The sequence below is a fragment of the Salmo salar genome, chromosome ssa14, assembly GCF_905237065.1.
Source record: "Salmo salar chromosome ssa14, Ssal_v3.1, whole genome shotgun sequence".
Classification (NCBI taxonomy): domain Eukaryota; kingdom Metazoa; phylum Chordata; class Actinopteri; order Salmoniformes; family Salmonidae; genus Salmo; species Salmo salar.
In genome coordinates, this window is record NC_059455.1 from 89,661,445 (window position 1) to 89,685,036 (window position 23,592).

Sequence of the window (23,592 nt, forward strand, 5' to 3'; positions counted from 1 at the left end):
AAGAGGCACCATCTATCCTTACCATCTCCAGAGCTCCTCGGAGTACCCCACACAGCAGGTTGGAGTAGACCAGGGAGCTGTGGTTGTCAGGCAGCTCTACAAAGTCCACCAGGGGGTTACTCTCCAGGATGAGGGACAACTCATCCCCTGCTGGGCTCCAGTTGGTCACACTGGGGGTGATGCCCAGGTACATCTTAAACGCCACCTAGTGGACAACACATGCAATCATACAATGCTGTTAGTGTTACAATGGTGTTAGTACTGCATTTATAAATGGAACAGAGACTATCGCTCTCATAAGATTCATCACTGAATGCAGACACTGACATTGTCACATGTGTTGCACTGAGAGAGGGTTGAAGAGAGAGGACTAGGCCAGGGAGTGTAAAATCTTTCTTTACCAGGGTCTCACACTTGCCGAGATAACAAGCGATCAAGTCGTTGAGGTCTGCCCTTGTGAATGTCTCTTTGATGGTAGTTTGGTTGTTAGCCAATGTCAAAGGTGAAACGTGCATAAACTGGGGACATATTCAACTCTGGTCTCTAACGCTCTCGTCGCAGAGCGCTAAGTCGCCATGTGTCTCCTCCTTGAAAATGACTGGTCGCTGGTAGCTGATTATCTCAGTCTAAACGGCAGTTGAGGCTACCAGTTCAATATCCAGCACAACATTCCATACTACTGCCTTCCCTATAACTGAACCTAGAGTGAGAGGTTACCCCTGTGAAAGGATTTAGCAGCACTGTTAGAACAGACTGGTGAGGGAGCCTGGATGTCAACCACCAAGTGAGACAAGTAGTGTTTGAGCTTGACAAGTCTACAGCAATTTAGTACTGGGCCTGATGCTCAGGAGTACAGCAGACTACTGTCTGACCACATAGACACAAGCACGAGTTTGTGTTTGTATGTGTGCGTGTGCGCATGGTCATTCCTTCAGTGTGAACTAAATGTACTTGGGCGAGGGGTTGTTTCACACTGAGTGTAGGTTGACAATGCTGCCTGGACTACTGTATAACAAAGACAACAAGCAGTGAAGAACAAGAGCCCCCCACACACACACACACACACACAGGGACACACACACAGGGGAAAGGGGCCAGTTGGCTTTGCGGTGACATAGCTGAGATGCTTCCCTAGCTGAGTGAGTGCAGAGAAATGAAAAGCAGTAGAGAGGAGCTATGAAAGCTCAGAAACTATGCAGACTACTGCAGGTTGGAGTTCAAATTCCAGTCGCTGACTCCCTCGCTCTCTAACTCACTCATTCAGTTGTTCATAGTCAACCTCCTTCCCTCAGTCTTTTTCCCAGCTCTCTCTCCCTCCCTTCCCCTCTTTTCTTTCTCTCTTCCCCTGTCCTTTTCTCTTTCCCTGTCTGTTTCTTTCTTCATCTCTTCTTCCCCCCCTCTCTTCCCCCTCGCCTCTCTTTTCTGGGAGGGTTCCATGGTCACGCTCTGATTGGCTCAGGGACGTTCCCCTTACCTTAGCGATGACATCGGCCGTTTCTCTGAAATCCTGACACCTCCCAACGCTGGAGCGCGCCAAGAAGTCTTCGATGAGACGCACTCCGATATTATATCCCCTGGGGAAAAAACAAGAGGGGAAAAGAGTGAGTAAAGAATGGTGCCAAATACTCTACCACTTTAGAGCAGAGATTCACACCTCCCTTAAAGATGTCTTACTCTACCACTTTAGAGCAGAGATTCCACACCTCCCTTAAATATTTCAGACATGAACACTGGCTTAGTCAGACCTCAATGCTGAATTGAGCAAAGCTGAAAGAAAGAGGGAGAGAGATATAGAGAGCGATAGACAAACATCTGGACCCTATTAAGGAGTAAGATGAGATCGTCACCTGATTGAACCATACTTGGGACGTGCTACAGTAGGTGTATTAGTTAGGCAGAGCAGAAAACCTTTACAGACCCTTTCAGACCAACTCACACACACAAACTACATCATTGGTCTATTAGTTTCTAGGGTTAAGTTCAAGAGGGATGGAAAATTTGTCAGCGTGCTGAAGGTTAACGGGAAACTTCAGAGGCCGAAAGCAGTAGCTCCACTTTATCCATTTGTCAAGTAAAGGATAAACTGAAAATTAAACGTTGAGGAGTGGCACATTTTACATGTTCACAGCAAGCAGCACACTTCACACACACAGACACACACACACACACACACACACACACACACACACACACACACACACACACACACACACACACACACACACACACACACACACACACGTGACTCAATTACTCTCCTTGTCTCCTTTCCTTGATCGATTATAAGTGAAAGGGCTAAGCAGTGTTTGTTGAGAAGAAGATAAGAAACTCACATCTTATCCAGCTGTTTGTTGACCTCCTCGTCATTCTCATAGTCCTTACATAGCTGGGTTACCAGGGCTCCATACGTCAGAGTGAACAGCTCCGAGTTCTACAGAGAAACAGAGATCTATTGGGTAAAATACCACAGTGAGCAATCACAGCAGCAAGATTTGTGACCTGTTGCCAAAAGAAAAGTGCAACCAGTGAAAAACATACACCATTGTAAATACAACCCATATTTAAAAAGTTAGGACACACCTACTCATTCAAGGTATTTTTTTTTTTACAATTTTCTACATTGTAGAAAAAACTATGAAATAACATATGCAATCATGTAGTAACCAAAAACGTGTTGAACAATATTTGAGATTCTTCAAAGTAGCCACCCTTTGCCTTGATGACAGCTTTGCATTATCAGAAACCAGCTTCAGGAAGTAGTCAACGGGAATGCTTTTCCAACAGTCTTGAAGGAGTTCCCACATATGCTGAGCACATATGCTTTTCCTTCACTGCGGTCCAACTCATCCCAAACCATCTCAATTGGGTTGAGGTCAGCTGATTGTGGAGGCCAGGTCATCTGATGCAGCACTCCATCACTCTCCTTCTTGGTCAAATAGCCCTTACACAGCCTGGAGGTGTGTTGGATCATTGTCCTGTTGAAAAACAAATGATAGTCCCACTATGTGCAAACAAGATGGGATGGCATATCGCTACAGAATGCTGTGGTAGCCATGCTGTTTAAGTGTGCCTTGAATTCTAAATAAATCACTGACAGTGTCACCAGAAACGCACCATCACCTCCATGCTTCACGGTGGGAATTACACATGCGGGAGATCATCCGTTCACCTACTCTGCGTCTCACAAAGACACGGTGGTTGGAACCAAAAATCTCACATTTGGACACATCAGACCAAAGGCCAAATTTCCACCAGTCTAATGTCCATTGCTCATGTTTCTTGGCCAAAGCAAGTCTCTTCTTCATATTGGTGTCCTTTAGAAGTGGTTTCTTTGACGCCATTCGACGAAGGCCTGATTCACGCAGTCTCCTCTGAAAAGTTGATGTTGAGATGTGTCTGTTACTTGAACTCTGAAGCATTTATTTGGGCTGCAATTTCAAAGGCTGGTAACTCTAATGAACGTATCCTCTGCAGCAGAGGTAACTCAGGTCTTCCTTTCCTGTGGCGGTCCTCATGAGAGCCAGTTTCATCATAGCGCTTGATGGTTTTTGCGACTGCACTTGAAGAAAAAGTTATAGAAATGTTCCGTATTGACTGACCTTCATGTCTTAAAGTAATGATGGACTGTTGTTTCGCTTTGCTTATTTGAGCTGTTCTTGCCATAATATGGACTTGGTCTTTTACCAAATAGGGCTATCTTCTGTATACCACCCCTACCTTGTCACAACACAACTGATTGGCTCAAATGCATTGAGAAGGAAAGAAATTCCACAAATTAACAAGGCACACTTGTTAATTGAAATGCATTCCAGGTGACTACCTCATGAAGATGGTTGAGAGAATGCCAAGAGTGTGCAAAGTTGTCATCAAGGCAAAGGGTGGCTACTTATAAATATAATATATAGTTAGATTTGTTTAACACTTTTTTGGTTACAACAAATTTCACAGTTTATGTTTTCACTACTATTCTACAATGTAGAAAATAGTAAAAACAAAGAAAAAAAACCTGGAATGAGTAGGTGTGTCCTAACTTGACTGGTACAGTAGTTACAACACTGTATATAGACATTTTAAATGTTCTTTTGGAACTGAGTGTAATGTTTACTATTCATGTTTTATTGTTAATTTCACTTTTGTTTTATCTATTTCACTTGCTTTGGCAATGTAAACATATGTTTCCCCATGCCAATAAAGCCTCTTATAATGAAATTGAATTGAGAGAGGAGAAAACTTAGTTGCCAGCACCCCCTGGTGTAAAAGCGTCAAAACTACAGACATCTTTAATTGATTCAAAGACAGCGAATAATTTATTTTATTGCAGATAAATCCTTTTCACAAATTAATTCGGCTTTACTAAAGTACGTAGCGTAGACCTGGGTCAGGTACATGGGTCAGCTACCTACGATAAAGTACCAATATCATCGGGGTACCAATATCACATTTTGACATGCCAATTGCCATCCATGCCAGGCTAACAGCTCGTGTTTAACAAATGCGAAAGGTAGCTATGCCCGAATAGAAAATTCTAAACACTTACTGGCATTTTAGTAACTAGCTAGCTGCAAACAAGTTGCAGTGACTTAGTGAGTGTGCCATAGTGCTAGCTAGCGAATGAAATGCTAGTTACAATAACTAACTAGCCAGACTAGACTAGCTTCCTGTATTTGTCATTCATTAAATGATCACTGAATATCAAATTTGCACTACAGTTAAGCTGATGTGTCGTTAATACATCATCAAAACACACATTATTGTATCAACATATGAAGCTGTATTGGGGGGTTAATAAAAGGTAGTTTGTCGTCTAAATTAGCTAGCGTTAGTTTAACTTAATACTGTAGCTAGCTAGCATGAATTAAGTATGCTAAGTAGCATTAGCAGAACGCGACTCCTTACCATCTTCTTGCTATCTGTGGTTCGGTTGGATTGCCTTGACATAGTGTATTGGGTCACAGACTTGTACAGATGATTGAGTAGTTATCCTTTATTTATTAGTTTCTTTGAGAGCGGTCCCTGTGATCTCTTTTCTGTATCAGCTGTCAAACACCCGACTTCCTGAAAAACAGGAACCGGAATCAGCGGAGGATTGTGGGAAATAGCAGCACCATCATCTGGAATACATTTTATCCCTCTGGCGAAAAAAAATATAGCTAACAAAAACACAAAGAAACCTCGACTTTCATACCTCTCAAAATGTCTAAACTGGCGTTGTTCAATGTGTATATTACTGAACGGCTAACAGCGGCGGCTGTAGAGATAGCTGGAGTAGTAGAGAGAACAGTAAATGAATACCAGGAGGAAATCTCTCGTTCAAAGGAGGAGAACGAAAGTCTTCGACGTCTGCTGGATTTCAAACCGCACAGAACAGGTTTGTGTTGATTTAACGGTACATCGATCGAATCAAGTACAGATAGTTAATGATGTAAATACCCACTACTTGCTCTGTTCAACTTGAATCAGCGGTATTTTGGGATTTATTTATCAAACAGTAAGTAACTAGTTAGCTAAACATCTTGTAAACAAAACGTTAGCTAATGTTATTGCATGAGTTTCATAGGACAATGTGTAGTCCCAAGCACAGCGGGTCCCAAACTAGGGGTCGCGACCCCATGTTTAATTCGAAAATCCTGGTAAAATATATATATATATATATATATATAACTCAGCAAAAAAAACAATGTCCCTTTTTCATGACCTTGTCTTTCAAAGATAATTCGTAAAAATCCCAAAACTTCACAGATCTTCATTGTAAAGGGTTTAACCACTGTTTCCCATGCTTGTTCAATGAACCATAAACAATTAATGAACATGCACCTGTGGAACGGTCGTTAATAAGACACTAACAGCTTACAGACGGTAGGCAATTAAGGTCACAGTTATGAAAACTTAGGACACTACAGAGGCCTTTCTACTGACTGAAAAACACCAAAAGAAAGATGCCCAAGGTCCCTGCTCATCTGTGTGAACGTGCCTTAGGCATGCTGCAAGGAGGCATGAGGACTGCAGATGTGGCCAGGGCAATAAATTGCAATGTCTGTACTGTGAGACGCCTAAGACAGCTCTACAGGGAGACAGGACGGACAGCTGATCATCCTCACAGTGGCAGACCACGTGTAACAAAACCTGCACAGGATCGGTACATCACACGTGCAGGACAGGTACAGGATGTCCACAACAACTGCCTGAGTTACATTAGGAACGCACAATCCCTCCATCAGTGCTCAGACTGTCCGCAATAGGCTGAGGCTGGACTGAGGGCTTGTAGGCCTGTTGTAAGGCAGGTCCTCACCAGACATAACCGGCAACAGCGTTGCCTATGGGCACAAACCCACCGTTGCTGGACCAGACAGGACTGGCAAAAAGTGATCTTCACTGACGAGTCGCGGTTTGGTCTCACCAGGGGTCATGGTCGGATTCGCGTTTATCGTTGAAGGAATGAGCGTTACACAGAGGCCTGTACTCTGGAACGGGATCAATTTGGAGGTGGAGGGCATCATTGGACTGAGCTTGTTGTCATTGCAGGCAATCTCAACGCTGTGCGTTACAAAGAAGACATCCTCCTCCCTCATGTGGTACCCTTCCTGCAGGCTCATCCTGACATGACCCTCCAGCATGACAATGCCACCAGCCATACTGCTCGTGATTTCCTGCAAGACAGGATTGTCAGTGATTGCCATGGCTATGAAGAGCCCGGATCTCAATCCCATTGAGCACGTCTGGGACCTGTTGGATCGGAGGGTGAGGGCTAGGGCCATTCCCCCCAAATGTCCGGGAACTTGCAGGTGCCTTGGTTGAAGAGTGGGGTAACATCTCACAGCAAGAACTGGCAAATCTGGTGCAGTCCATGAGGAGGAGATGCACTGCAGTTCTTAATGCAGCTGGTGGCCACACCAGATACTGACTGTTACTTTGGATTTTGATCCCCGCCCCCCCTTTGTTCAGGGACACATTATTCAATTTCTGTGGTACTTGTTCAGTTTGTCTCAGTTGTTGAATCTTGTTCATACAAATATTTACACATGTTAAGTTTGCTGAAAATAAACGCAGTTGACAGTGAGAGGAAGTTTCTATATATACACGCTCAAAAAAATAAAGGGAATACTTAAACAACACAATGTAACTCCAAGTCAATCACACTTCTGTGAAATCAAACTGTCCACTTAGGAAGCAACACTGATTGACAATAAATTTCACATGCTTTTGTGCAAATGGAATAGACAACAGGTGGAAATTATAGGCAATTAGCAAGACACCCCCCAAATAAAGGAGTGGTTCTGCAGGTGGGGACCACAGACCACTTCTCAGTTCCTATGCTTCCTGGCTGATGTATTGGTCACTTTTGAATGATGGCGGTGCTTTCACTCTAGTGGTAGCATGAGACGGAGTCTACAACCCACACAAGTGGCTCAGGTAGTAAAGCTCATCCAGGATGGCACATCAATGCGAGCTGTGGCAAGAAGGTTTGCTGTGTCTGTCAGCGTAGTGTCCAGAGCATGGAGGCGCTACCAGGAGACAGGCCAGTACATCAGGAGACGTGGAGGAGGCCGTAGGAGGGCAACAACCCAGCAGCAGGACCGCTACCTCCGCCTTTGTGCAAGGAGGAGCAGGAGGAGCACTGCCAGAGCCCTGCAAAATGACCTCCAGCATGCCACAAATGTGCATGTGTCTGCTCAAACGGTCAGAAACAGACTCCATGAGGGTGGTATGAGGGCCCGACATCCACAGGTGGGGGTTGTGCTTACAGCCCAACACCGTGCAGGATGTTTGGCATTTGCCAGAGAACACCAAGATTGGCAAATTCGCCACTGGCGCCCTGTGCTCTTCACAGATGAAAGCAGGTTCACACTGAGCACGTGACAGACGTGACAGAGTCTGGAGACGCCGTGGAGAACGTTCTGCTGCCTGCAACATCCTCCAGCATGACCGGTTTGGCGGTCGGTCAGTCATGGTGTGGGGTGGCATTTCTTTGGGGGGCCGCACAGCCCTCCATGTGCTCGCCAGAGGTAGCCTGACTGCCATTAGGTACCGAGATGAGATCCTCAGACCCCTTGTGAGACCATATGCTGGTGTGGTTGGCCCTGGGTTCCTCCTAATGCAAGACAATGCTAGACCTCATGTGGCTGGAGTGTGTCAGCAGTTCCTGCAAGAGGAAGGCCTTGATGCTATGGACTGGCCCGCCCGTTCCCCAGACCTGAATCCAATTGAGCACATCTGGGACATCATGTCTCGCTCCATCCACCAACGCCACGTTGCACCACAGACTGTCCAGGAGTTGGCGGATGCTTTAGTCCAGGTCTGGGAGGAGATCCCTCAGGAGACCATCCGCCACCTCATCAGGAGCATGCCCAGGCGTTGTAGGGAGTCATACAGGCACGTGGAGGCCACACACACTACTGAGCCTCATTTTGACTTGTTTTAAGGACATTACATCAAAGTTGGATCAGCCTGTAGTGTGGTTTTCCACTTTAATTTTGAGTGTGACTCCAAATCCAGACCTCCATGGGTTGATAAATTGGATTTCCATTGACTATTTTTGTGTGATTTTGTTGTCAGCACATTCAACTATGTAAAGAAAAAAGTATTTAATAAGATTATTTCATTCATTCAGATCTAGGATGTGTTATTTTAGTGTTCCCTTTATTTTTTTGAGCAGTATATATATATGTGTGTGTGTGTGTGTGTGTGTGTGTGTGTGTGTGTGTGTGGTAAGATCATCTTTGTCACTCAATCATTGTAATGTGGCTAACCTTACGGCACAGGGGATGTTAAGTGTGCTGCATGCGTCTTTCTTTTTCCCATGCAGTTAAGCCAAAACCACGGGCCGTTATTCAGAGGGGCGTTCTACTACGCTCCCATTGGCTAGTTAGCGTTGTCTCACACACAGGCAATCAGCGCAAAGACAGTGACCTTCCAATGTATTGACGGTATTGATGGAGTATTGATGGAAAGTGAACAATTAGCTGCCTACCATAATGCAGGCCTATTATTATCATGTTTGGTAACATTTGCCCATGTATTTATTTTCAGCGTTTGAATGAGTTGTACAAATTTCTCCCTCAATTGAAGTCAGCTAAGTTAACCTAGGCTACTTAACGTTACTAGCTTGGTATTTGAAGTTGTTATATTATCATTAGTAATCTATTATCAGGTAAAAACACATGCCTATTATTAATAATTTCTCAAATATTTTACCTAATCATTCAGTCAAATACACTATGCTACAGCCATTTAATCTGTCTTTGAGCGTTAAGGGACGTTAATGGCTAGGTCGGTCCACAACGTTATATTATTTTATTTTTCAATCTTGAAATACAAGGGAAAATGTTATTCATCAGTGACTGAAATTTCACGCTACGTGATATTCACTTCCGGACTTGGAGAGCGCTCAAAGCGTTGTTGAATGCCCCTCTGAATGGTTAGCTCTTTAAACAGGTCAATATTCACAAAGCCGCTGGGCCAGACGGATTACCAGGACGTGTACTCAAAGCATGCGCGGACCAACTGTCAAGTGTCTTCACTGACATTTTCAACCTCTCCCTGACCATGTCTGTAATACCTACATGTTTCAAGCAGACCACCAGAGTCCCTGTGCCCAAGGAAGCGAAGGTAACCTGCCTAAATGATTAACGCCCCGTAGCACTCACGTCGGTAGCAATGAAGTGCTTTGAAAGGCTGGTCATGGCTCACATCAACAGCATCCTCCCGGACACCCTAGACCCATTCCAATTTGCATACCGACCCAACAGATCCACAGATGACGCAATCACACTCCACACTGCCCTTTCTCACCTGGACAAAAGGAACACCTATGTGAGAATGCTGTTCATTGACTACAGCTCAGCGTTCAACACCATAGTGCTCACTAAGCTCATCACTAAGCTAAGGACCCTGGGACTAGACACCTCCCTCTGCAACTGGATCCTGGACTTCCTGACGGGCGGCCCCCAGGTGGTAAGAGAAGGCAGCAGCACGTCTACCACGCTGATCCTTAACACTGGGGCCCCTCAGGGGTGTGTACTTAGTCCCCTCCTGTATTCCCTGTTCACCCACGACTGTGTGGCCAAACACGACTCCAACACCATCATTAAGTTTTCTGACGACACAACAGTGGGACAGCCTATAGGGAGGAGGTCAGAGAACTGTCAGTGTGGTGCCAGGACAACAACCTCTCCCTCAATGTGAGCAAGACAAAGGAGCTGATCGTGGACTACAGGGAAAGGCGGGCCGAACAGTCCCTCATTAACATCGGGGCTGTAGTGGAGCGGTTAGAGAGTTTCAAGTTCCTTGGTGTCCACATCACCAACAAACTATCATGGTCCAAACACACCAAGACAGTCATAAAGAGGGCATGACAACACCTTTTCCCCCTCAGGAGACTGAAAAGATTTGGAATGGGTCCCCAGATCCTCAAAAAGTTCAACAGCTGCACCATTGAGAGCATCCTGACGGGTTGCATCCCCACCTGGTATGGCAACTGCTCGGCATCTGACCCTAAGGTGCTACAGAGGGTAGTGTGAACGGCCCAGTACATCACTGGGGCCAAGCTTCCAGCCATCATACAATAGGCAGTGTCAGAGAAAAGCCCATAAAATTGTCAGAGACTCCAGTCACCCAAGTTATAGGGTGACTGGCACCAAGTCTAGGACCAAAAGGCTCCTCAACAGCTTCTACCCCCAAGCCATAAGACTGCTGAACAACTAATAAAATTGCCACTGGACAATTTACATTGAACCCCTCTCCCTTTTGTACACTGCTGCTACTCTCTGTATATTATCTATGCATAGTCACTTCACCCCCACCTACATGTACATATTACCTCTACTAACCTGTACCCCCACACTGCTGCTACTCTGTTTATTATCTATGTATAGTCACTTTACCCCCACCTACATGTATAAATTACCTCTAACCTGTACCCCCACACTGCTGCTACTCTCTGTTTATTATCTATGTATAGTCACTTCACCGCCACCTACATGTATAAATTACCTCTAACCTGTACCCCCACACTGCTGCTACTCTCTGTTTATTATCTATGCATAGTCACTTCACCCCCACCTACATGTACATATTACCTCTACTAACCTGTACCCCCACACTGCTGCTACTCTGTTTATTATCTATGTATAGTCACTTTACCCCCACCTACATGTATAAATTACCTCTAACCTGTACCCCCACACTGCTGCTACTCTCTGTTTATTATCTATGTATAGTCACTTCACCGCCACCTACATGTATAAATTACCTCTAACCTGTACCCCCACACTGCTGCTACTCTCTGTTTATTATCTATGTATAGTCACTTCACCGCCACCTACATGTATAAATTACCTCTACTAACCTGTACCCCTACCTACATGTATAAATGACCTCTACTAACCTGTACCCCACCTACATGTATAAATGACCTCTACTAACCTGTACCCCCACCTACATGTATAAATGACCTCTACTAACCTGTACCCCCACCTACATGTATAAATGACCTCTACTAACCTGTACCCCCACCTACATGTATAAATGACCTCTACTAACCTGTACCCCCACCTACATGTATAAATGACCTCTACTAACCTGTACCCCTACCTACATGTATAAATGACCTCTACTAACCTGTACCCCCACCTACATGTATAAATGACCTCTACTAACCTGTACCCCCACCTACATGTATAAATGACCTCTACTAACCTGTACCCCTACCTACATGTATAAATGACCTCTACTAACCTGTACCCCCACCTACATGTATAAATGACCTCTACTAACCTGTACCCCCACCTACATGTATAAATGACCTCTACTAACCTGTACCCCCACCTACATGTATAAATGACCTCTACTAACCTGTACCCCCACCTACATGTATAAATGACCTCTACTAACCTGTACCCCCACCTACATGTATAAATGACCTCTACTAACCTGTACCCCACCTACATGTATAAATGACCTCTACTAACCTGTACCCCCACCTACATGTATAAATGACCTCTACTAACCTGTACCCCCACCTACATGTATAAATGACCTCTACTAACCTGTACCCCCACCTACATGTATAAATGACCTCTACTAACCTGTACCCCCACCTACATGTATAAATGACCTCTACTAACCTGTACCCCCACCTACATGTATAAATGACCTCTACTAACCTGTACCCCCACCTACATGTATAAATGACCTCTACTAACCTGTACCCCCACCTACATGTATAAATGACCTCTACTAACCTGTACCCCCACCTACATGTATAAATGACCTCTACTAACCTGTACCCCACCTACATGTATAAATGACCTCTACTAACCTGTACCCCCACCTACATGTATAAATGACCTCTACTAACCTGTACCCCCACCTACATGTATAAATGACCTCTACTAACCTGTGCCCCCACCTACATGTATAAATGACCTCTACTAACCTGTACCCCTACCTACATGTATAAATGACCTCTACTAACCTGTACCCCTACCTACATGTATAAATGACCTCTACTAACCTGTACCCCCACCTACATGTATAAATGACCTCTACTAACCTGTACCCCTACCTACATGTATAAATGACCTCTACTAACCTGTACCCCCACCTACATGTATAAATGACCTCTACTAACCTGTACCCCCACCTACATGTATAAATGACCTCTACTAACCTGTGCCCCCACCTACATGTATAAATGACCTCTACTAACCTGTACCCCCACCTACATGTATAAATTACCTCTACTAACCTGTACCCCCACCTACATGTATAAATGACCTCTACTAACCTGTACCCCCACCTACATGTATAAATGACCTCTACTAACCTGTACCCCCACCTACATGTATAAATGACCTCTACTAACCTGTACCCCCACCTACATGTATAAATGACCTCTACTAACCTGTACCCCCACCTACATGTATAAATGACCTCTACTAACCTGTACCCCCACCTACATGTATAAATGACCTCTACTAACCTGTACCCCCACCTACATGTATAAATGACCTCTACTAACCTGTACCCCCCACCTACATGTATAAATGACCTCTACTAACCTGTACCCCCACCTACATGTATAAATGACCTCTACTAACCTGTACCCCCACCTACATGTATAAATGACCTCTACTAACCTGTACCCCCGCCTACATGTATAAATGACCTCTACTAACCTGTACCCCCGCCTACATGTATAAATGACCTCTACTAACCTGTACCCCCACCTACATGTATAAATGACCTCTACTAACCTGTACCCCCACCTACATGTATAAATGACCTCTACTAACCTGTACCCCTACCTACATGTATAAATGACCTCTACTAACCTGTACCCCCACCTACATGTATAAATGACCTCTACTAACCTGTACCCCCACCTACATGTATAAATGACCTCTACTAACCTGTACCCCCACCTACATGTATAAATGACCTCTACTAACCTGTACCCCCACCTACATGTATAAATGACCTCTACTAACCTGTACCCCCACCTACATGTATAAATGACCTCTACTAACCTGTACCCCCACCTACATGTATAAATGACCTCTACTAACCTGTACCCCCACCTACATGTATAAATGACCTCTACTAACCTGTACCCCTACCTACATGTATAAATGACCTCTACTAACCTGTACCCCTACCTACATGTATAAATGACCTCTACTAACCTGTACCCCCACCTACATGTATAAATGACCTCTACTAACCTGTACCCCCGCAAACTGACTCGGTACCGGTGTCTCGTTACTGTTATTCTTGTTGTTACTTTTTATTATTACTTTTTATTTTAGTCTACTTGCTAAATATTTTCTTAACTCTTCTTGAACTGCACTTTTGGTTAAGGGCTTGTAAGTAAGCATTTCACGGTAAAGTCTATACTTGTTGTATTGGGCGCATGTGACAAAGTTTGATTTGATTTTGAATAACAGGGCGTGGTTTTGGCTTAACTGCGTTGGGGAAAAGAAAGATGTGTGCTGCATGGCTATATTGAGGAAAAACGCATTCCATGGCATCAAATGGGAGGTTTTGGCACAGATAGGGCTCCATCTATCGCAGGCCTCTATAATGGTGTCTCCCTCTGCCATATGGACACATTGTATGACCCACCCACTGGGCTATAATGGATACACTAAGAGCAACTTGTGGCAAAAGAGCAGAGCGCAGAATTCAGAGATTTATTTTATTTAACTAGGCAAGTCAGTTAAGAACAAATTCTTATTTACAATGATGGCCTACCAAAAGGCAAGGCCTCCTGCTGGGATTAAAAATAAATTAAATTAAAATATTAGGACAAAACACACATCACGTCAAGAGAGACAACACTACATAAAGAGAGACCTAAGACAACATAGCATGGTAGAAACATGACAACAGCATGGTAGAAACATGACAACAGCATGGTAGCAACACAACATGACAACAACATGGTAGCAACACAACATGGCAACAACATGGTAGCAGCACAACATGGTAGCAGCACAAAACATGGTACAAACATTATTGGGCACAGACAACAGCACAAAGGGCAAGAAGGCAGAGACAACTATACATCACGCAAAGCAGCCACAACTGTCAGTAAGAGTGTCCATGATTGAGTCTTTGAATGAAGAGATGGAGATAAAACTGTCCAGTTTGTTGCAGCTTGTTCCAGTCGCTAGCTGCAGCGAACTGAAAAGAGGAGCGACCCAGGGGTGTGTGTGCTTTGGGGACCTTTAACAGAATGTGACTGGCAGAACAGGGGATGTATGTGGAGGATGAGGGCTGCAGTAGATATCTCAGATAGGTGGGAGTGAGGCCTAAAAGAGGGTTTTATAAATAAGCATCAACCAGTGGGTCTTGCGACGGGTATACAGAAATGACCAATTTACAGAGGAGTATAGAGTGCAGTGATGTGTCCTATAAGGAGCATTGGTGGCAAATCTGATGGCTGAATAGCAAAAAAAACCTCTAGGCGCTCGAGAGCACCCTTACCTGCCGATCTATAAATTATGTCTCCGTAATCTAGCATGGGTAGGATGGTCATCTGAATCAGGGTTAGTTTGGCAGCTGGGGTGAAAGAGGAGCGATTACGATATAGGATTTAACTTTAGCCTGCAGCTTTGATATGTGCAGAGAGAAGGACAGTGTACCGTCTAGCCATACTCCCAAGTACTTGTATGAGGTGACTACCTCAAGCTCTAAACCCTCAGAGGTAGTAATCACACCTGTGGGGAGAGGGGCATTCCTCTTACCAAACCATATGACTTTTGGAGGTGTTCAGAACAAGGTTAAGGGCAGAGAAAGCTTGTTGGACACTAAGAAAGCTTTGTTTTAGAGCGTGTAACACAAAATCCGAGGAGGGGCCAGCTGAGAATAAGCCTGTATCATCTGCATATAAATGGATGAGAGAGCTTCCTACTGCCTGAGCTATGTTGTTGATGTAAATTGAGAAGAGCTTGGGGCCAAGGTTCGAGCACAAGAATGGAATGGTCTACCGTATCAAAAGCTTTGGCCAAGTCAATAAAAATAGCAGCACAATATTGCTTAGAATCAAGGGCAATGGAGACATTGAGGACCTTTTAAGATATGCAGCAGTTAACTTCGATCGTAAACTATATCACGCACGCCTGTTTACAAAACTGTGGAGATACTGGATCAGAGCATGACAATGATCTATTTCACATCGAGGCTTGGTGGTTATCGAGGGGTATTGTTGGAAAGAGTTTTCGAATCGAGAGAGAAACTGTGGTCATTTGCAATGGATGTAAAAAAACAGACTTTATTGACTTTCTGTGTAATGAAAATAAAATGTCTCCTTGTCTCAGTAGCGAGTTTTCATGGATGCCAAGGGAAGCCAGGCTTTTCCAAAAATAAACATAACATATCTTTCGTCTCTCTGTGTTTAATAAATTTCCTTCAATTCGCAAGAGGCTGAATCTATCTCACAGGAGAAAGCATCCGAGCGAGCGAAATAGCGACCTCTGTCTCTATGTGTAGGCCATCTATCTGATGCTGTCTGGTCCAAACGAGTATGACATTGTTGCCGTCAGTAGCATTGAACGCAAGGGAAGCCAGTGAGCATTTGGCCTCCCTTGATTTAAAAATAATAAAAAGTGTAAAAAATGACCCAATCAGCGTTGAGCTCAACTGTGAATGGTCCTGGCACACCAAAAAAAATTCATTTTGAAGGGAAGCCAGCTTGGATTTTGGCATCACTCCTATCAAATCGCCTTGCGCATCGAACAACTTGAATTGTTGCATCTTTTTGTGTTGTCCTCTGGTGGCTAGCTAGCTAGCTAACATTGGCCCTTTCCTAAATTAGCCATGGATGGAGATAGGGATTTGGACTTGTGGTTTTACTTAATTCTCCGTACTGGCCAATAATTATAACGGCGATTCTTATCCAAACATTAATTCATACATTGTTGTGCCCCTGGCCTGAGAGGATATGTATGTATCTAGATGTAGTGGAAATTAAATAAGTTAAATAAAAATAAATAGAGCAAACAAACAATGCAATTATCACAACACATATGTTGTAATATGGCTTTAAGGTGGGGGGGGGGCTTCACACCGCTCCTGCCTTGTCTATGTAACAGACATGTGACCGACGGGCTCGATTCGTCCTATGTAGCAACATTTGAAATGGTGAAGAGGTGACTCCGGGATGCTGGCCTTCTAGGCAGAGTTGCAAAGGAAAAGCCATATCTCAGACAGGCTAATAAAAGAAAAGGTCAAGATGGGCAAAAGAACACAGACACTGGACAGAGGAACTCTGGCTAGAAGGCCAGCGACTCCGGGATGCTGGCCTTCTGAACTATACTGAACTCTACCCTACTCTGCTGTACTGCACTGGGGTGTCCAAACTTGTGAAACATGAGAATGACATTCATATCCATAATTATGCATTGATGTGTAGTACAGATCAGGGACCCATGATGTAATTGCGTTACCGTAATGAACTTTTAAATCAATAGTTTTTGTTTGACATACATTTTTAAGGTGAAAACTCAAAGCGTAATTCCAATGCCATGAAACTACCCATATGTTGTTGTTTATCTACCATAGTGGAATGCACTGACCGTAAATCACTCTGCATAAGAGTGTCTGCTGAATGACACATTTTTATGTAAAAACAAACACTTGCAAAGCATGCTGGGTATTATTCTATTGATCTCTGCCCCCAAACAAGTACAAATTTGGTCGGACCAGACCAAATCGGAACGAATCATAGACATCTAGGATGTTTCACAAATTTGAACAGCACAGTACGTTACGGCAAAGTTCAGTACAGCAGAGTAATTCAATAGAGTACACTACATTATACTGTACTGTACCATACTTTACTTTTCTTTACTGTATTTTACTGTGCTGTCCAAACTTGTGAAACATAGATGTCTATGATTGGTTCTGACGTCCGTGGGTGTTGGAATCAAGGCCAATCCGGACCGCACCAAAGAAAGACGTTGCCATGGGTCCATGCTTACTGGTTTGTTAGTGCTCAAAGCTACATTTTGTAACTTAGAAAGCTGGATAACTTAGTGTCTTGCACATTGGTAAGGCTAGCAGCAGATAAAGTATCTGACATTTACTGTTGTAACTATCATGTCGAATAATGCAAAGGTGAGAGGCATTCTGACAAAGTTACCTGTCGAGGTCAAGTCTTAAGTCCGAGGAAAGTCAGAGTCCTGGACTGGAGTACTACAACACTGGATAGGCATGTGTTATTTACATAAACAAACGTTCAATTATGTATTGGTCACTTATTTATCCCTTTCCCCCCCTTTTTTCTAGACCCCCAGCAGCTTACGCTCCCAGTCTCTGAAGAGGAGGTTCCCCCTGAGCAGCAGCACTGTGAGCAGAAGTGGAGCCCCAGTCTGGAGAAGGACCCAGAGCCCACACAGATTAAAGATGAACAGGAGGAAATCAGGACCAATCAGGAGGAAAAGCAGCTTGAAGGGCTGGAGTCTGATACCAAAGACTCCATATTCACCGTCTGTGAGGAAAGTGACTGTGATCCAATGGATTTCTCGAGCCAAACTTCCGAGAGCAGAGAGAGGGATGTATTATGCGTCCGCATTCCTCAAGAGATCAAAGCCGAGCCTGATGGAGAGCTCTACACAGTATCAGAAGCAACCAGTGCCTCACACTCCCTCTCAGAAGGATATCCAGGCTGTTCTGCAGCACAGAGTGAAAACAGTGGAAGTGACAATGAAGTGGAGAGCGGGGGACTACCGTCGGGATCAAAGGCACTGAAATCACCCAGAAAACAAGCAAAGAAAAGACTAAGCTCCCATACCTCTGCTGGAAGCGGGGCGACCACAAATGCTGCTCCTCCTTATTGTTGCAAGTTGTGTGGAAGTACATTTGTGTACATTGGTCCTTTAGTTAATCATGTGAAAAATGTGCACACAAAGCTTACCGCAGAATACCGTTGTGGTGTATGTGAAGAAGTCTTTGAGTCCATAGCAAGTCTGACAGAGCACCTGCAAACCCACATTAAAGCAACACGCACTTGTAATGTTTGTGGCAAATGCTTCCCTAGTGATTCTAGTATGAGAACACACATGGTAACTCACACAGGAGAGAAACAGTATCAATGCAAAGAATGTGGAAAATGTTTCAAAAATAAAGGCTATATGCACTTGCATATGAGGCGTCACACGGGGGAGACACCATTTTGGTGCAAAGATTGTGGCGAAAGTTTCACTTGTAAGGGATACTTGAAAACACATATGAAGTTCCACACAAATGAGGAACCACAGCCCACACTGATTAAAGATAAACAACAGGAACTTGGGACCAGACGGGAGGAAGAGCAGCTTGAAGAACTGGAGACTGATACCAAAGACTCCATATTCACCGTCTGTGAGGAAAGTGACTGTGATCCAATGGATTTCTCGAGCCAAACTTCCAAGAGCAGAGAGGGGGATGTATTATGCGTCCGCATTCCTCAAGAGATCAAAACCGAGCCTGATGGAGAGCTCTACACAGTATCAGAAGCAACCAGTGCCTCATACGCCCTCTCAGAAGGATATCCAGGCTGTTCTGCAGCTCACAGTGAAAACAGTGGAAGTGGCAATGAGGTGGAGATCGGGGGACTACCGTCAGGATCAAAGGCACTGAAATCACCCAGAAAATGGGCAAGCACCCATAACCGTGCTAGAGGCAAGGTGACCACAAATGCTTCTCCTTATTGTTGCAAGCTGTGTGGAAGTACATTTGTGTACATTGGTCCTTTAGTTAACCATGTGAAAAATGTGCACACAAAGCATACGAAAATGTGTGGAGTGTGTGAGGAGGTATTCGAGTCCATAGCAAGTCTGACAGAGCACCTCCAATCCCACATTAAAGCAACACGCACTTGTAATGTTTGTGGCAAATGCTTCCCTAGTGATGCAAATCTGAGAACACACATGGTGTCTCACACAGGAGAGAAACAATATCAATGTAAGGAATGTGGGAAAAGTTTCAAAACTAAGGCATATATGAAATTGCATATGAGACTTCACACGGGGGAGAAACCATTTCAGTGCAAAGAATGTGGAGAAAGTTTCACTTGTAATGGATACTTGAGAGCACATATGAAGTTCCACACAGGGGAGAAATCATATCGGTGTAAGGACTGTGGGCAAGACTTCGACCAGAAGGAACAACTGGAAACTCACATGTGGACTCACCAAGGTCAGAAACCACATGGTTGCAAACAGTGTCCGAAAAGCTTCAAGCGCAAGGAAGAACTGACCAGACACACAGCGGTTCACACAGGAGAGAGACCTTTCAAGTGCACTGTGTGTGGACATTGCTTTGCCACCCCAGGCAACCTGACACAACACCTGACCACTCACTCTGGAGTGAAACCGTATCACTGCAAACTGTGCAGCAGATGCTTTAGAAACAATCCACTACTTAAAAGTCACCTGAGGAATCGTCACAAATGTTATGACAGTGCCATATTGTCAGAAGATGACTTAAGTTCCTTCATATGATGTGGGAGTGCCATGTAGTTAAATGCTTCTAGGACAAAGTTACAAAATTTATGTTGGCTCTTACATGAATGTCACCTCACTGTCTCCCATTTAACCAGTAGATACAGATACTATTAGAAGTTTTAACATCAGAATTATCGACGGCGAGAATGAATGGTGCTAGTCAAGGAACAACTGAGACCTGGACAAATATACTTGACTCTGTAAAGAATAATCTCAGCTAAAGCCCAACACATGCATGCATACATACAAACTATAAGGCCCAAGACATACAAACAAACTATAAGGCCCAATACATACATACAAACTATAAGGCCCAATACATACATACAAACTATAAGGCCCAATACATACATACAAACTATAAGGCCCAATACATACAAACAAACTATAAGGCCCAATACATAAAAACAAACTATAAGGCCCAATACATACAAACAAACTATAAGGCCCAAGACATACAAACAAACTATAAGGCCCAAGACATACAAACAAACTATAAGGCCCAAGACATACAAACAAACTATAAGGCCCAATACATACAAACAAACTATAACGCCCAAGACATACAAACAAACTATAACGCCCAATACATACAAACAAACTATAATCCCCAAGACATACAAACAAACTATAATCCCCAAGACATACATACATACATACATACAAACTATAAGCCCCGATACATGCATGCATACAAACTATAAGCCCCGATACATACATGCATACAAACTATAAGCCCCGATACATACATACATACATACATACATACATACATACATACAAACAAACTATAAGCCCCAATACATACATACATACATACATACTATAAGGCCCAACACCATACATACAAACTATAAGCCCCAATACATACATACATACAAACTATAAGCCCCAATACATACATACATACATACATACTATAAGGCCCAACACCATACATACACCAGTGTTCCTCTTTTTTACTTTTGTTTTAGGCCCACGGGGAAGGGGTTGTATGGTGAGGGTTTTCTCTGGTCACCGGGGAGGTGGATAACATGAGGTGCGTTCAGTTCGCTTTAACGTTTGCTACATTGTGAAACAGTTTGTACTGAACAGACTTTGAGGTACATTTGATCCCGTTTTGTGGGTGTGGCTTGAAGCAATGAGTGACATATTTAAAGGGCAGCGGCCATGCTGACAGCGTTCCCCAACACACAACCCAACCCCTCCCAGTTTTTCAACTGGTTGTTCAGTACAGCACCGTTTCCTTTCTATTGAATGTAAAAACGTACCGAACGCAGACCTGGTTTCAGGGTGGGTCGGGTGGCACACTAGTTTTTTGTTTTCTTTTCCTGTACATACTGAATTGATTATTACTTAAACTCTGAAATATACTTTGTTGTTATGTACCTTTTTTGTCGTTTTTTATTTAAACATTTTTTTGTGGCAGCCCACAGGTAAAACAAGAATATGTGTGAAATAATTAATGGATAATGATTTAAATATTGTACCTGTAATCCCCCCCCCAATGAAAAAATGATATCAAAAATAGACATGTTGTCTTTTGATTGGTGGTGCTTTAGAACGTACAGTAGAATGGATAAAACAATATAGTATCTGCTCTCAATCTCTCCTCTGTCAGGCTGTCTTCTTCCAGAGTTATTACATTTACATTTGAGCAGATGTAAATGTTATGTTATGAATGCTGATCTGCTTTTTACTATTAAATAAAGGCCTTCTTTATAAATTCCCATGTGAGCACTCTATTTTCACTTTCACAAGGATGATAACACATTGTAAATTACAAAACTGTCCCTGTTCATTGTGTCTCAAAAGAAAAAAAGGGTTCAGTGGGGTATGAACTATTTTTTTTAAGGATATTATGTGGGTGCTACAGAGTAGAATGAACCTTCCTTTTATTGAGATAAAATGTATGATTATTTTTTGCAGTCCATTAGGAGTACACACAAAAACCTTTAACGGTAGACTCAGCTAGATGACGTTCCCACAAGCCTCACCACAGATATTGCAATGGGCGAGATGCACGACTTCGCTTGCACACGTGCGGGGTTGGGGATTAACAGATTGCAAAAAATGGTAACTGTAATCTGTTGCTTTACCAGCAAAAAAAATGTAATCAGATTACAGATACTTTTGGAAAAGCTAGATTACTTTGAGGATTTCTTTTAAATTGAGAAAGGATGTTAGAGGAAAAAATTCTCACCCATTACCTTTGCTTGAGGACTTCATTGCACAACACATCAGCTGTCTATGACCAGGCGAGGGAAAAAAACTTTCCAAGTCAAACCTTCATATCATAACCGCTAACCACCACGCACAGCCTACATCGTTATCACCATACAGTGAGGGAAACGAGTATTTGATCCCCTGCTGATTTTGTACGTTTGCCCACTGACAAAGAAATGATCAGTCTATAATTTTAATGGTAGGTTTATTTGAACAGTGAGAGACAGAATGTCAACAAAAGAATCCAGAAAAACGCATGTCAAAAATGTTATAAATTGATTTGCATTTTAATGAGGGAAATAAGTATTTGACCCCCTCTCAATCAGAAAGATTTCTGGCTCTTTTATACAGGTAACGAGCTGAGGTTAGGAGCACACTCTTAAAGGGAGTGCTCCTAATCTCAGTTTGTTATCTGTATAAAAGACACCTGTCCACAGAAGCAATCAATCAATCAGATTCCAAACTCTCCACCATGGCCAAGACCAAAGAGCTCCCCAAGGATGTCAGGGACAAGATTGTAGACCTACACAAGGTTGGAATGGGCTACAAGACCATCACCAAGCAGCTTGGTGAGAAGGTGACAACAGTTGGTGCGATTATTCGCAAATGGAAGAAACACAAAAGAACTGTCAATCTCCCTCGGCCTGGGGCTCCATGCAAGATCTCACCTCGTGGAGTTGCAATGATCATGAGAACGGTGAGGAATCAGCCCAGAACTACACAGGAGGATCTTGTCAATGATCTCAAGGCAGCTGGGACCATAGTCACCAAGAAAACAATTGGTAACACACTACGCCGTGAAGGACTGAAATCCTGCAACGCCAGCAAGGTCCCCCTGCTCAAGAAAGCACATATACATGCCCGTCTGAAGTTTGCTAATGAACATCTGAATGATTCAGAGAACAACTGGGTGAAAGTGTTGTGGTCAGATGAGACCAAAATGGAGCTCTTTGGCATCAACTCAACTCGCCGTGTTTGGAGGAGGAGGAATGCTGCCTATGACCCCAAGAACACCATCCCCACCATCAAACATGGAGGTGGAAACATTGTGCTTTGGGGGTGTTTTTCTGCTAAGGGGACAGGACAACTTCACAGCATCAAAGGGACGATGGACGGGGCCATGTACCGTCAAATCTTGGGTGAGAACCTCCTTCCCTCAGCCAGGGCATTGAAAATGGGTCGTGGATGGGCATTCCAGCATGACAATGACCCAAAACACACGGCCAAGGCAACAAAGGAGTGGCTCAAGAAGAAGCACATTAAGGTCCTGGAGTGGCCTAGCCAGTCTCCAGACCTTAACCCCATAGAAAATCTGTGGAGGGAGCTGAAGGTTCGAGTTGCCAAACGTCAGCCTCGAAACCTTAATGACTTGGAGAAGATC

At 43.7% G+C, this 23,592-nt stretch overlaps 2 protein-coding genes across 3 annotated transcripts in view; one reads left to right on the plus strand and one right to left on the minus strand.

Moving 5' to 3' along the window:
• The window catches only part of LOC106570549 (trafficking protein particle complex subunit 3), a 7,461-nt gene extending 2,275 nt beyond the window's left edge, over positions 1-5,186 (minus strand). The window contains exons 1-4 of one of the 2 annotated variants that reach the window (XM_014142993.2): positions 4,897-5,186; positions 2,334-2,431; positions 1,475-1,574; positions 23-205 (exon numbers count right to left, since the gene is read on the minus strand). In XM_014142993.2, coding sequence (XP_013998468.1) covers positions 23-205; positions 1,475-1,574; positions 2,334-2,431; positions 4,897-4,938 — 423 coding nt within the window. In that variant the 5' untranslated portion in view covers positions 4,939-5,186. Of the gene's footprint in view, positions 1-22; positions 206-1,474; positions 1,575-2,333; positions 2,450-4,896 lie in introns of both variants that reach the window. The other variant, XM_045694925.1, reaches the window with a different exon arrangement.
• Positions 5,089-21,711, plus strand: LOC123726859 (zinc finger protein 260). The gene is made up of 2 exons (XM_045694924.1): positions 5,089-5,368; positions 17,788-21,711. The coding sequence occupies exons 1-2, from the start codon at positions 5,194-5,196 to the stop codon at positions 19,980-19,982; spliced, it is 2,370 nt and encodes a 789-aa protein (XP_045550880.1). The 5' UTR covers positions 5,089-5,193; the 3' UTR covers positions 19,983-21,711.
• The last annotated feature ends 1,881 nt before the right edge of the window (positions 21,712-23,592 follow it).

Bases quoted from the DNA above. Each gene is read 5' to 3' on its own strand.
- LOC123726859 (XM_045694924.1), top strand. From the start codon at position 5,194: ATGTCTAAACTGGCGTTGTTCAATGTGTATATTACTGAACGGCTAACA. The intron at 5,369-17,787 runs GTTTGTGTTGAT...CCTTTTTTCTAG, and splicing joins TTTCAAACCGCACAGAACAG to ACCCCCAGCAGCTTACGCTC.